Below are 14,365 nucleotides of genomic sequence, written 5' to 3' on the forward strand. Positions count from 1 at the left end.
TTCTTTTGAATAAGCAGTTACCTGTTCGTTAAGGAGACTCTTGCGTATTTCACTCTTTTTTTCTGCCGGCAACATTCGTAAAACTTCAACAATGAAGGCTTCTTCTACTTCGCTTTGAGACCTTAAGCCTTGTATGTATGAGTTGAATATAAAATCGAGCCCACATGTATCAAGCAATTCCTTGTTTTTACGTTTCTTTGTACTTTCTGAACTATCTTCATACGTTTTAGAAGGCCTTCCCCTTTTTCCTGCTGATGTCGAAGGTTCCGATTGGCATGTAGGATCTTCTAGCTTCACAGTAAATTTACCATCCAGCCAACTACTGTTTTGACTTAAAAACTGATCTTTCTTTCGACCCGCTTTAGTATAGCGTTGTCGAAACTGAGTTATGAAAGACTTTTGAATACTAGCAATGATTTTTCCTATGTTTGCTTCTGAAGATTCGGTGAAATTGTTTCGTATATAATTTGATAAAGAATCAACATAATTTGTATCGCTATCAATCAATATGAGACTTAAGTCGCGTCTGGTGCACGAAAATTCACTCATTATGGAGAGTAAGTATTAACAAACTTTTGCGTATGACAAAAAATAATGACGAACTGTAACGTTTCAAGAACAAGTCCCTATTTTATACTAAATAATGAAGGAAGACGTGTGCAAAAGTATTTGTTAAAAATTTATTTATCATAATGCGGTTATGCGGTTTTGAATGGTTCTGTTTGGGAACGGAACAAAATACTGTGAGAAATAGGTGATAAAAATACCGCAAAATATAAAAACATGATCTAATATTTGGGTCACATTCGTTTTTTGACTGTCCAGACTGAGAATCATAACGAAGGAAAACTCTAAGTAAACGTACTCTAAAAAAATCTTACCTGATCTTACATATCTTATGAGATTTGACTGTGTTACGCATTAAAACTGCAAAAAAAAACTTTTTGCCGTGAAATTATATAAAATTTTACAAATATATAATACAAAAAATAGAACTTCGGCAAGCTTCGGCAACTGTCAAATTTCCAAGTAAAGTTTGAAGAAAGTAGCACAAATAATGTATACTATATGTTTTTTTTTCTTTAATAATACAATAATAGTTCACTAAATTGGCTCATTCTTTTTTTGTGATAAAGTAGACATCTTAAGCTTTCTGAAATGGTATCACACTTATATGATTTCTAAAATTATAGTACTATAAAATCATACCAAACAAATCAGAGTTACACAGCCGTTTTTGTAGTCTTCTCATTCTTTAACTTTAGATGCTCTTTTCTATGAAATATGAATAGGCAGATATTAGAATCCTATATATAATGAAAGAGTAAGTATTTAGCTATAACCTAAGGTATAATACATGCATCCCCGCATACTTATGAAAAAACCATTTATGAGATGTGTCTCTTAGGGCGGTTCCCATAGTGAGCCGCACCGCTTCCGCATAGTTGCGTAGAAGCAATCTACCCTCGCCTTTGCAAACATTCCCGATGCGCTACAGTACCTGGGCAGCCCCATCAACACCCTGAAAGCGTTGTTAAACTGGACTCTAAGGGCGCCATACGATGCGCGCGAACAGTTAGCCCATAAGCTACAAGTGTAAAAAGTAGGACAATACGCTCTGAAGAGCGTAGTCTTTACAGGTAATGAACAACGTGAGAATCTACGAGCCAACATGTTCGCCCTTACCGACAGCGCTCTGCGTTCCCGCTCAACGTCATCATCATCCTTCAGATCGGACGTCAAGATGTGGCCCAAGTATTTAAATTTGCTCACCCATTGCAATGCACAGCCATTCAAAAACACGTCTAGAGCCACATATGGTCGCCTACGTCCGTCCCCAAAGACCGTGGCCTGGCTCTTCAGCACATTATATACTAGTCCATGAGACTTTGCATAAGCCTCACATATAGCTACGAGTCTTCTCAAGCCACAGACGGAGGCGCTCAGCAGCACCATGTCGTCCGCGTAATTAATATTATTCATGCAAACGCCATCTATGAAACAACCGACTCTAGTGCTGCTGAGCTCCCCAATCAGCTCGTTCATGTCCAGATTGAAGAGGGTTGGTGAGCTCAGCCCCCCCTGCCTCACCCCGCACTCCAGCCTGTAAGACTGAGACATACACCCGTCCCATCGCACATTGTTGATCTGGTTTCCATACCAACAAATCTTCTTCTTTCTTCTTTCTCCTGGCTATAGTCCCAATTTATTTGGGGTCAGCCCTCCTAGTATTTCTGCGCCACACCACACGGTTGTGGGTTGTCTGTTTGTTAATGCATGTACTCTTCAGGTCATTCTTTATTGTCTGCATCCAGGTCATTGGAGGTCTTCCGCGGGGTCTTCTGCCTTCCTCCATACTCATAACTTTTTTAGTCATATGGTCATCATCCCTTCGCATTACGTGGCCGTACCAGCGCAGGCGGCTTTCTCTAAGCTTCTCGTGTATGTCTGCCACTTTAAATGTACCACGGAGATATTCATACATACATACATACATATGATCACGTCTATATCCCTTGCGGGGTAGACAGAGCCAACAGTCTTGAAAAGACTGAATGGCCACGTTCAGCTATTTGGCTTAATGATAGAACCGAGATTCAAATAGTGACAGGTTGCTAGCCCATCGCCTAAAAGAGGAATCCTAAGTTTATAAGCCTATCCCTTAGTCGCCTTTTACGACATCCATGGGAAAGAGATGGAGTGGTCCTATTCTTTTTTGTAATAGTGCCGGGAACCACACGGCACAGTGCCGGAAACCACACGGCACGGAGATATTCATTTCGGATTTTATCCATTCTAGACACACCGCCAGACCAGCGCAACATATTCATCTCTGTTACGTGAATCCTCTGTTCGTCCGACTTCCTCATTGGCCAGCACTCAGATCCATACAGTAGGGCTGGTCTTACTGCTCTTTTATAGACATTGCCCTTGATTTTAATTGGCATTCTAGAGTCGCAAAGGACGCCGGACAGGGATCTCCATTTCAGCCAGGCTGTCCGGATTCTGTTTTGTAGGTCCTTTTCTACGCAGACTTTGGGTGCAACAATGGATCCGAGGTATTTAAACTCTTCTACTCTGTTGAGAGGTTTGTCTTCAATTAATGGACATGGAATAGCGTCTGGACCTCTACCAGAGAAGTCGCAGAACATATATTCGGTCTTCGTTCTACTGATTCTCAGACCTCTCCTTTCCAAGGACTCCTGCCAAGCAGTTAGGTCAGCTTGCACTTCCGCCAACGATTCTGCTACAAGAACCACGTCGTCAGCGTATAGAAGCGACCAGGGTGCTGGTTTTTGTATATCTGCAGTGATGTAGTCCATTTCCATACCAACAAATAAGGATGTTTAAAATATCTTTCGGAATTTGAGTATTTTCAAGCTTTTGCCACAACAAGTCGTAGGAGACCAGGTCGAACGCCTTGGATAGGTCGAGGAAATAGGACACCACTGGTGTTTTACGCTTAGTATAGTATGTAATAGCGTGCTTAACACACAGCACAGCTACCTCAGTGGACAGGCCCTGTCTGAACCCAAATTGGTTATCGTGATGTTTAATATATTTATTAAGCTGGGCGTTAAGCACACTATCCAACACTTTAGATATCACAGTGGCCAGAGAAATAGGCCTATAGTTTGTCTTATCAGATAGGTCACCCGTCTTATTTTTCACTATAGGCACCACCACAATCTGTAACATCTTGGCCGGTAAGTGTCCGTGTCCCAGACTGAAGTTGTATAACATAAACAAAAGTCTAGGCAGATGTGGGCCAGCAAACTTTAAATGCTCAATACTGAGTCCATCATGGCCAGCAGACTTCCCTCTCGACATTGATTTGATTGTAAGAGCTATATCTTTTACAGTGATTAGGGTTTCTCTTTTCATTCCGGACTCAGTACCTAAAAAAGAGCGGTGGGAGGGTCCCAAGGGAGATTTGACAGTGAAATGATCTTTGAACATGTTAGCGATATCAACGGGCTCTGTTTTCCCTGCAACACTGACGGGTAGACCAGGCTTACTCTGTAATCTGTTGGTGTGCTTCCAAAAAGACCTAAAATCGTTTAAAGCGTGATGTGAAGCAAGCTTATCCATTTTTATTTGCGCTTCGTGAGTTTGACACCACTTTAGACGTGATTTAAAGCGGCGCCTAGCCTCACATGTTCTCATAAACTAGGCCCGCAGTGGGTTTGCCATGCCACTCCCAAAGACGAAACTTTACTCTAGCCTCCTCGTGATATTCAGCTACAAACTTGTTCCATCCCACCACAACTTTCTTTACACGTTTTTTGTGTACACGGCTTAATACAGACGATTTACGCAAAGCATCAACAATATCATCATACAGCCTATCAATAACAAGCTTATGATCGGAATCGTTACATACTCCATCACAACAATTTTGAAGTTCATGTGGGAAATCAATTAAACTTAGCCTACTATGACATTGTTTACTATACATATCTATCTCAAAAGGTGTTCTCTCTCCCCATAAATAAATATTATCGGGCAGCATCTGTCTAATTGATTTCTTTGGCAATATCACATCTAAACAACACTCCATAATTAAAGTATAGTGATCCGACCAAAAAATGTCATATTTAACATAAGCTCTCTGCACAGAGCGAGCCGCTGATTCTGTAGTAATACAATGATCGAGCCACCTTTCGGACCCATGCGCTTCACTAATAAATGTATGTGTCCGCGAAGATAACCCTAATATTTCTATATCTACACAACGCCATTTCCGATCAAGACAAAAGTTTGTTAACTCATCATAGAATAACTCCGCCGGATGCGCATTAAAGTCTCCTAGGATAAAAGCACAGTCTACACTACAAGAATCTATAATTGCACTTACCACGCTTAGTACATCCGTAAACTCCGTAAGGTTAATCATTGCATCCGTGGGCATGTAAACACTGAACACTAACAATGCTTTATCTTTTAACGCAATTTTGATGGCACACACTCGAGGGTTGCCGCACTTGATAACACTGACGTCATGAAACACACTACGTCTCCACAATAGTGCTACTCCTCCATGAGGCCAGCCCCTTAAAAGGCCCGATGATGTGTCTATCGCTGACTCACCTGTGCAGCTAAGCTATGCACGAATATACTCAAGATGCCATGACTTACGCAAGAAAATATGGACGACCTGATCTCTTTATAACATTTACATGCAACTCATCATGGCCAGACATCAAAGAATAACTAAAATACATGTCGGTGAAGTTGGCATAACAACTTTCAGCATATCAAAATTTTATAAGAGTTCTATTCGCATCCACAATAGTTCTTTAGTTCCTGGTGGTTTTTAGAAAAAGTTCTAGTAAAATGATTTTTTTTTAAATTTTTGAAAAAATGATATACCAACTTCCGGTAGCATATCATTTCGGACCAATTGCAATTTTTTTGGTTGTTAATTGTTCATAAGGATCACTTTTATAGTTTTAGGTACTTCTAACAAAAAGTTCTGGCTTATTTGCTTCGGAAAAAAATATTAATGGGAACATGTACCTAGACGACATGATTTCACAAAATTGAATAATATATTTATTTAACTGTTACAGAAGAAAAAAACTTTCTTATTTTAAGTCTTGTACACTAAATCAAAATAAATATTGAAATAAAAAACTGTGTGAGAATAAAAACAAGCCCAAGACGGATGAAAGTTCAATTTAACGATATTATATGAAATTCTTTCGAAGGAGTAAACATTTTATTCTAGCAAAATACAAACTGCAATAATACTGTAGAAGTGTAACTCATAAAAATCATAAATCATAACAAATAAAAACATTTTTTATTACAGATACATCAATCTCTCACAATACTATCACCATATCAGTACTTTGATGAAATTATCGATGTATGTAAAACATCTAGAAAAAAAATATTTTCTAAGTCTAGGCAATCAGAACACTTCTGTTTTACATAGAACAGGTATATACCTATACACAAACATCAAAATCTAGACCAGAACTCTAACAATACTATCAGCATATCAAGGGTGAACATCAATACTTTGATGAAATTATCGATGTTATTAAAACATCTAGAAAAAAAAATACTTTGTAAGTCTAGGCAATCAGAACTCTTCTGTTTTACAAAGAACAGGTATATACCTATACAAAAACATCAAAACCTAGACCAGAACTCTTATAATACTATCAGCATATCAAGGGTGAACATCCATACTTTAATGAAATTATCGATGTTAATTAAACATCTAGAAAAAAATATTTTGTAAGTCAAGGTAATCAGAACTCTTCTGTTTTACCTAGAACATCAACAGATCTATACAAAGACAGCAAAATCTGATCCAGAACTATCATAATACTATCAGCATATCAGGGGTGAACACAAATACTTTGATGACATTATTGATGTGATTAAAACATCTAGAAAAAAATATTATGTAAGTCTAGGCAATCAGAACTCTTCTGTTTTACATAGAACAGGAATATACCTTAACACAAACATCAAAACCTAGACCAGAACTCATACAATACTATCAGCATATCAAGGGTGTACATACATACTTCGATGAATTTATCGATGTTATTAAAACATCTAGAAAAAAAATATTTTGTAAGTCTAAGCAATCAGAACTCTTCTGTTTTACATAGAACTGGTATATACTTATACACAAACATCAAAATCTAGACCAAAACTCTAATAATACTATCAGCATATCAAGGGTGAACATCAATACTTTGATGAAATTATCGATGTTATTAAAACATCTAGAAAAAAAATACTCTGTAAGTCTAGGCAATCAAAACTCTTCTGTTTAACAAAGAACAGTTATATACCTATACAAAAACATCAAAACCTAGACCAGAACTCTTATAATACTATCAGCATATCAAGGGTGAACATCCATACTTTAATGAAATTATCGATGTTAATTAAACATCTAGAAATAAATATTTTGTAAGTCTAGGTAATTAGAACTCTTCTGTTTTACCTAGAACATCAACAGATCTGTACAAAAACAGCAAAATCTGATCCAGAACTCTCATAATACTATCAGCATATCAGGGGTGAACACAAATACTTTGATGACATTATCGATGTGATTAAAACATCTAGAAAAAAATATTATGTAAGTTTAGGCAATCAGAACTCTTCTGTTTTACATAGAACAGGAATATACCTTAACACAAACATCAAAACCTAGACCAGAACTCATACAATACTATCAGCATATCAAGGGTGTACACATCAATACTTTGATGAATTTATCGATGTTATTAAAACATCTAGAAAAAAAATATTTTGTAAGTTTAGGCAATCAGAACTCTTCTGTTTTACAAAAAACAGGTATATACCTATACAAAAACATCAAAACCTAGACCAGAACTCTTATAAAACTATCAGCATATCAAGGGTGAACATCCATACTTTAATGAAATTATCGATGTTAATTAAACATCTAGAAAAAAATATTTTGTAAGTCTAGGTAATCAGAACTCTTCTGTTTTACCTAGAACATCAACAGATCTATACAAAAACATCAAAATCTGATCCAGAACTCTCATAATACTATCAGCATATCAGGGGTGAACACAAATACTTTGATGACATTATCGATGTGATTAAAACATCTAGAAAAAAAATATTATGTAAGTCTAGGCAATCAGAACTCTTCTGTTTTACATAGAACAGGAACATACCTTAACAAAAACATCAAAACCTAGACCAGAACTCTTACAATACTATCAGCATATCAAGGGTGTACATCAATACTTTGATGAATTTATCGATGTTATTAAAACATCTAGAAAAAAATATTATGTAAGTCTAGCCAATCAGAACTCTTCTGTTTTACATGGAACAGGAATATAACTATACAAAAACATCAAAACTAAGACCAGAACTCTTATAATACTATCAGCATATCAAGGGTGAACATCAATACTTTGATGAAATTATCCATGTTAATTAAACATCTAGAAAACAAATATTTTGTAAGTCTAGGTAATCAGAACTCTTCTGTTTTACATAGAACAGGTATATACCTATACACAAACATCAAAATCTAGACCAGAACTCTAACAATACTATCACCATATCAAGGGTGAACATCAATGCTTTGATGAAATTATCGATGTTATTAAAACATCTAGAAAAAATATATTCTGTAAGCCTAGGCAATCAGAACTCTTCTGTTTTACAAAAAAAAGGTATACACCTATACAAAAACATCAAAACCTTGACCAGAACTCTAACAATACTATCACCATATCAAGGGTAAACATCAATACTTTGATGAAATTATCGATGTTATTAAAACATCGAGAAAAAAAATATTCTGTAAGCCTAGGCAAACAGATCTCTTCTGTTTTACAAAGAACAATTATATACCTATACAAAAACATCAAAACCTAGACCAGGGGGCTTAGACAAAGTAACATTTTGAAAACGATGACGATGTTCGGCAATAAAAAAGTGTATGGGATGACATAAGCCTTTTCCTACTTTATATTAATGATCTTTGTAATATAAAAATAAAAAACGCAAAAATTTTCTCCTATGCCGATGATACGGCCATCGTTTTTAGTGCAAAAACTTGGATGGGTGTTGAGAGTGAGGCTGAGATGGGCATGTCTCTAGTATCGAAGTGGCTAAAAAATAATCTTCTTACACTAAATGCTAAAAAAACTAATTATGTATGTTTCTCTATAACTAACGCTTCTCAACCTAGTAAAGACTTCAGCATAAAAATTCACTCGTGTAACAATGTATCTATTAAGCAATGTAACTGTCCAACTATTACTAAAATGACACAGGTGAAATATTTGGGTGTTATCTTAGATCAAAGATTGTCCTGGTACGCTCAAATAGAACTCATTTCGTCAAGAATTAGAAAGCTTATTTGGTTATTTAAGACTTTAAGATATATAACACCTAAATCTACTTTAATAGCTGATTCCAAAAAACCAAAAAATATGCTGATTACTTTATATACATCTTTAGTACAGTCCATTATTAACTATTGTATAACCGTATGGGGAGGTGCGTATAAAACCCGTTTCCTAGAAGTAGAAAGAGCTCAAAGGGGATTATTAAAGGTTATGTTCTTTAAAAAACGTCGTTTTCCTACTGAATCACTTTACCAAATAAGTAGTTTATTATCCGTCCGCAGATTGTACATCAAGCAGCTGCTCCTTAAAAAGCACAAAACCTTGTCGTTTGAACAAGAAAAGTTAAATAAAAGACGAAAGCATAACGTAGTTGAGATACCAATCACAAAAACCAATTTTGCCAGTAATCAATATCATAAACGGTCTTGCTACCTATACAATAAAATAAACAAAGAACTTGAGATATACTCGAAGCCTTATTATGACGTAAAAGCTATCCTAAATAGTTGGCTATTAAATTTAACCTACTCTGATACAGAAATTTTATTATATGACTAGAATGTAGTTATAATAACTATTGTTAACTTTGCATACTTGTAGTTTACACGTCTAGATCAACCCTGTAAATGTAGAAAGAAGAGCGGAGCCTCCTGACACAAGCATCTTTTGATCGCTTAAAAGGAGGATCCAACACCTAGTTATAAGATCTATCTGTAAATGAGAAATAAATATTTTTTTTTTTTCTTTTTTTTTTTTTTTTTTTTTCGCTACATCACGTGATCGATCGAGATCGATAGCAAAATTGGTAGACAATGTTTACATTCATGTCGAAAACGAAGCGAAATCGTCAATTAGCGAATTGTTTATTCGCCTATTTCAATACAAATGCGTAGCCAAGCGGCACTTTTGACGTTCGCTTTCTCTTCGGGGGCGATCGTACGATTCGACATGTGCGACATAATATATAATATAATAATTTCTTTATTCACTTCTCACAAGGATATGGGTACATAAGTAGTTCACAATTTCAAGGTTGACATACATGTTGTGCAAAGAGAAATACCTAGTCCTTGTGAGAGTCTGGAGTCTGAACTAGGTCGAAACCTGTACTACAGATCTCCAGGCTCCCTCCCAATACATAATCAAGTGATCAACATTTTTGTAAGAAAGTGAACGTTCGAATATGAAAGAAAAAAATACATGCTTTGAAAAGAAGTTAAATATTTATAATATATTTTTCTTTTTAGTTCCCATTAAATGATTACAAAAAATGAGTAGTATGTGTACAAATAACAGTCCTATGATCTTATTTTAAAACATCTAACAAGTTTTCAGTATCCTCATAAGATAAGGTAAGTAACCATGCAGAAACATTCCTTTTGCACTGGTATTTTGTATTTGTGTAAATAGAAATCTTTTTATGTATTTTACTATATAGGTAAGGTCCTAAAAAGGAGAAAAATTTATGTGCAAAAAGAGTATCACAACATTTTATTTTACAAATATTATGAGATTTGCGTTTTTTTAATAAGGCTTCATCGAAATGCATCTTTCCATGTTGTGTGAGAATAGTTGCTACAATGAACAGTTGTCGGATTGTAAGAACTTCACATTCTTGATACAGAGTTTTAGTGGGATAAAGAATGTTTTTAAATTTAGATATTTTTAAAATTCCTCTTTGTGCAACCTCAAGTGGTTTCAGAATTGTTTTAGGAGCACCACCCCATATCAAGATGCAGTATGTTGCTACGGTTTGACATAGAGCAAAGTATATTAATTTTAGAGTTTTAGGCTTCACACAGTGTCTTAGTTTCTTAAAAACCACCATGAGTTTCCGTAGTCTGTTTGTGACAGAATTTATATGTCTTTTGAAGCTAAGATTATTATCATATATTACACCTAAATATTTTAGATAAGTTGTGTTTTCTAAATGTGGACAATTACAAGAGCCAGAATCTTAAGCGCATTTATGTATTATCAAATTTAATTTTAAGTTTTGACTACTGATGGTATTTCTAATGGAAAAGCAAATGTATTTTGTTTTATTTGTATTAAGAGATAGCTCATTGTTATTTAGCATAGCTGTTATATCATTTAGTCCATTCTGAGCAGCCTCAAAAACTTCTCTCCAGGAATCAGCAGCAAACACAAGCGCTGTATCGTCTGCATATGCTACAAGTTTACCATGTGTTAATTCAGTAAGACATATATCATTTATATAAATGAGAAAGAGAGTGGGACCCAGTATGCTGCCCTGAGGGACTCCGTGAGTAATGGGCATGGCGTCACTTGAGTACGTGCCTATCTTTACTTGTTGACTACGGCCCGAGAGATAGCTTTCGAAGATCTGCAACTGGACCCCTCTAACCCCTATGTCTTGTAGTTTATTTATCAAGATGGAAACAGAGACCGTGTCAAAAGCCTTGGCCAAATCAAGAAAAATTCCTAAACATTTTTGTCCTGCATCAAGATTTTGAGTTAAAAATTCATTCAGATCTTGAACTGCGTCTGTTGTGGATTTACCTTTTCGAAAACCGTGTTGGTTCTTTGAGAATATATTGTACTTTTCCAAATAATTTACTAGTCGATTATTAATAATTTTTTCAAGTATTTTTGAAAATGCTGGCAAAAGGGAAATTGGCCTATAGTTTCCGACACAGTTTCTGTCACCATCTTTGTAAATTGGAACTACAACAGATTTTTTAAGAGCCGTAGGAAAAATTCCTCTCGTAAAACACAGGTTGATAATATACGTTAGTATCGGGACTAGGAATGGTTTACAAAGTTTTATAATTTTATTTGATATTCCATCCCATCCGACCGAACACTCATTTTTTAGTCCGTTGATTACCGTGTTAACCTCTTCCTCGTCTGTTTCTGTTAATACTAGAGAATTTAATGTATTTTTTATCTTTTTATCAGCTGTTTTATTATGTTGTTTATTTTTTGTTATCTTATCTACGAGATTTTTACTAACATTTGTAAAATATTTATTTACTAAGTTTAAAGAGTCTTGTGGGTCAGGCGCTAGTGTTAGTAGTTCTTTAGGAGTAGAATTCGATTTATTTGAAATATTAGAAATAGCCTTAACAGCCTCCCACATTTTTTTATTGTCCTTACCTGCCTTTTCAACTTGATCACTGTCATACGTTTTTTTAACTGATTTTAAAAGTTCATTGCAGTAATTTCTATAACGTTTATAAGTTATTTTAAGGGTGTCGTTTGTGGGATCCTGCTTTTGCTTAAGATGCAGATTGTCCCTATTTTGTATGCAGCGGAGTAAGCCTGGCGTCAGCCAAGGTTTGATAATTCTTTTACGCCGTGAACTTTGATAAACTCTGGTATTTTTTTGGATTAGTTTACTTATTTCATCAATTAGGTAATTTATACAGAATTCCGGATCTTTTGATTGGTATATAATCTCAGCTTTTATTGTATTAATATCTTCAACTAAGGATTTTTCATCAAGGATTTTATGTACAATCGGTTCTTGTTTACATACACTAGTGTTTAATAAAAAAGAAATTACTGGTTTATGATCAGTAATCGTGGCATTAGGAACTAGTGTAAGTGCTGGAAGATTTGATTTCAAAAAGACGTGATCAATACTCTTTTGACTAGCGTCACGGGTAACTAGAGTATGAGCAGGAAGAAGTCCATGATAAGCCATGACATTTAAATAATCCTCGGAACTCTGATCAATTTTATCAAGGTTAATTGCAATATTTATATCCCCCACATAAATAATATTTTGATATTTATTTAGCTTTGTTAAAAGTTCATTTAGAGAGGCCAAAAAAGGTGAGATATTAGAATATGAAGGGGAGCGATATGTGCCGACTAATACCGTTTGATTGTTCAGTTTTATAATTATACAATTTGCATCCATAAATATAGGTTCTTCAGAAGTTACATTGATGGTGTCCTTTACATAAACTACAACACCATCATTTTGTATAGGATTTCCAGTAGTGTAATAAGAGTTATAATTTTTTAGACTTGGAACAGAGTTGGTATTAGCAAGTCGACACTCGGTTAAGATAAGTATATCTATATCAGTTTTTATTCTATGTAATAGTATTTCAATTTCATTACAGTTGCAGTTTATGCTTCTTATATTTTGCGTCAATAGGGATAATTTAATTGTGGATCTAGGTATATGTTCTACAACATCTTCTACATTACAGGATATTGATTTATATTTAGTAGTGTTTTCTATATCATCATATATATTTAACTGATCAAAGACGGGATAGAAAAATTTATCATGTGTATCATCGTCACATATTTAACAATTATTTGAAAAGCAGGATATTGGTACGTATTTGTGATAATGACAGTATTATTTTTGTATCTGAAAAATATATAGTGATTTTTAGTAGTTTTTGTTATGTTTTCTATCGGTAAGAATCGGTTAAGCAGGTAAGTTAAATATTTTATAGCTAATGTAATGTTTTCAAGTATATGTTTTGTATGTATGAGCGTGTATGAAATCCATAACATAAATGAGACAAAAATATTTTTTACATATTCCAACAACTTCTCGTGTGATAATATTATTATATTACTCAGATGAAATGAATGTTTTATTATTATTATTTCATTTCTGTTTTTTTAGGTTTCTAAGAATGTATGGACAGAAAATCATATCATCATACATGTAATATACATTTCTATATCTAGTAATCAATCGAGATGTACAAAAAAACAAAGTCCAACAAAAGCTTATCTTCCACACAAAGTTCATTTTTGTTGCAATAAAATCAATTATCTGTAAATAAATGTCTGCAATTATTGGGTAATATGACTCAATTATTATTTGAGTAATATTGTTTCTAAAGTACAAGTAAATAGAAAATATTAAAGTAGAAAATTTTCTGTTGTATATTATTTACATATGTATAAATAGTTCTAATATGGAAACTCAGTTCTATTTTCTTACAAGTACTTACCAACATTTTAATGTTACGTAGCACAATATTCACATTCCACAAAGACCTATGCTCAAATCTATCTGCAAATTTACCACCAAGTATATAGTTGATATAATTTAAGTGGGAACTGAAAAAACGAATCAATAATATTTCAAGTATATAATGGGAATTTAAGTGTGTATCACGAGGTTTGTATATTGTATAGAAAAAACATTTGCACCTAGGAGTTATAAACATGTTTATAACAAAGGGCCTTAAAAATAACACATTTCCATTAAAAAAGAAAGTCTGTAATAGTCAACCTGATAGTAACTCACGCAGATTATCTTCGGATACTATTCTTATTACCTTAGCATCTTGCTGATTTTTCTGTTTGACATATATTTTCCCATATGAGGTCCAGCACATATATTTATTGTGTTTCTTAACGAATTCCCTTGTCCGGTAATACAGCTCACTTGTGTGTTTCGTCAATACTTCATCAATGTAGATAGTGCAGGGCTCACCTGGTAATCCAATATGTGAAGTGTTTAATCTGTTATTTTGATTTTCTCTGTT

General features: G+C 34.5%; 1 protein-coding gene across 1 annotated transcript; it reads right to left on the reverse strand.

Moving 5' to 3' along the window:
* Positions 1-1,144: 1,144 nt before the first annotated feature.
* LOC132904028 (uncharacterized) lies at positions 1,145-3,323 on the reverse strand. Its single transcript, XM_060953954.1, has 3 exons — positions 2,841-3,323; positions 1,687-2,193; positions 1,145-1,153 (listed from the first exon to the last, which is right to left on the reverse strand). Exons 1-3 carry the CDS (start codon positions 3,321-3,323, stop codon positions 1,145-1,147), a joined length of 999 nt encoding a protein of 332 aa, XP_060809937.1.
* Positions 3,324-14,365: the final 11,042 nt, after the last annotated feature.

The sequence above is a fragment of the Amyelois transitella genome, chromosome W, assembly GCF_032362555.1.
Source record: "Amyelois transitella isolate CPQ chromosome W, ilAmyTran1.1, whole genome shotgun sequence".
NCBI classification, from domain to species: domain Eukaryota; kingdom Metazoa; phylum Arthropoda; class Insecta; order Lepidoptera; family Pyralidae; genus Amyelois; species Amyelois transitella.

Coding starts and splice junctions, on each gene's coding strand:
- LOC132904028 (XM_060953954.1), bottom strand. CDS start 3,323: ATGGACTACATCACTGCAGATATACAAAAACCAGCACCCTGGTCGCTT. Junction 2,194..2,840: donor CGGACGAACAGAGGATTCAC/GTAACAGAGATG, acceptor TTGGGACTATAG/CCAGGAGAAAGAAGAAAGAA.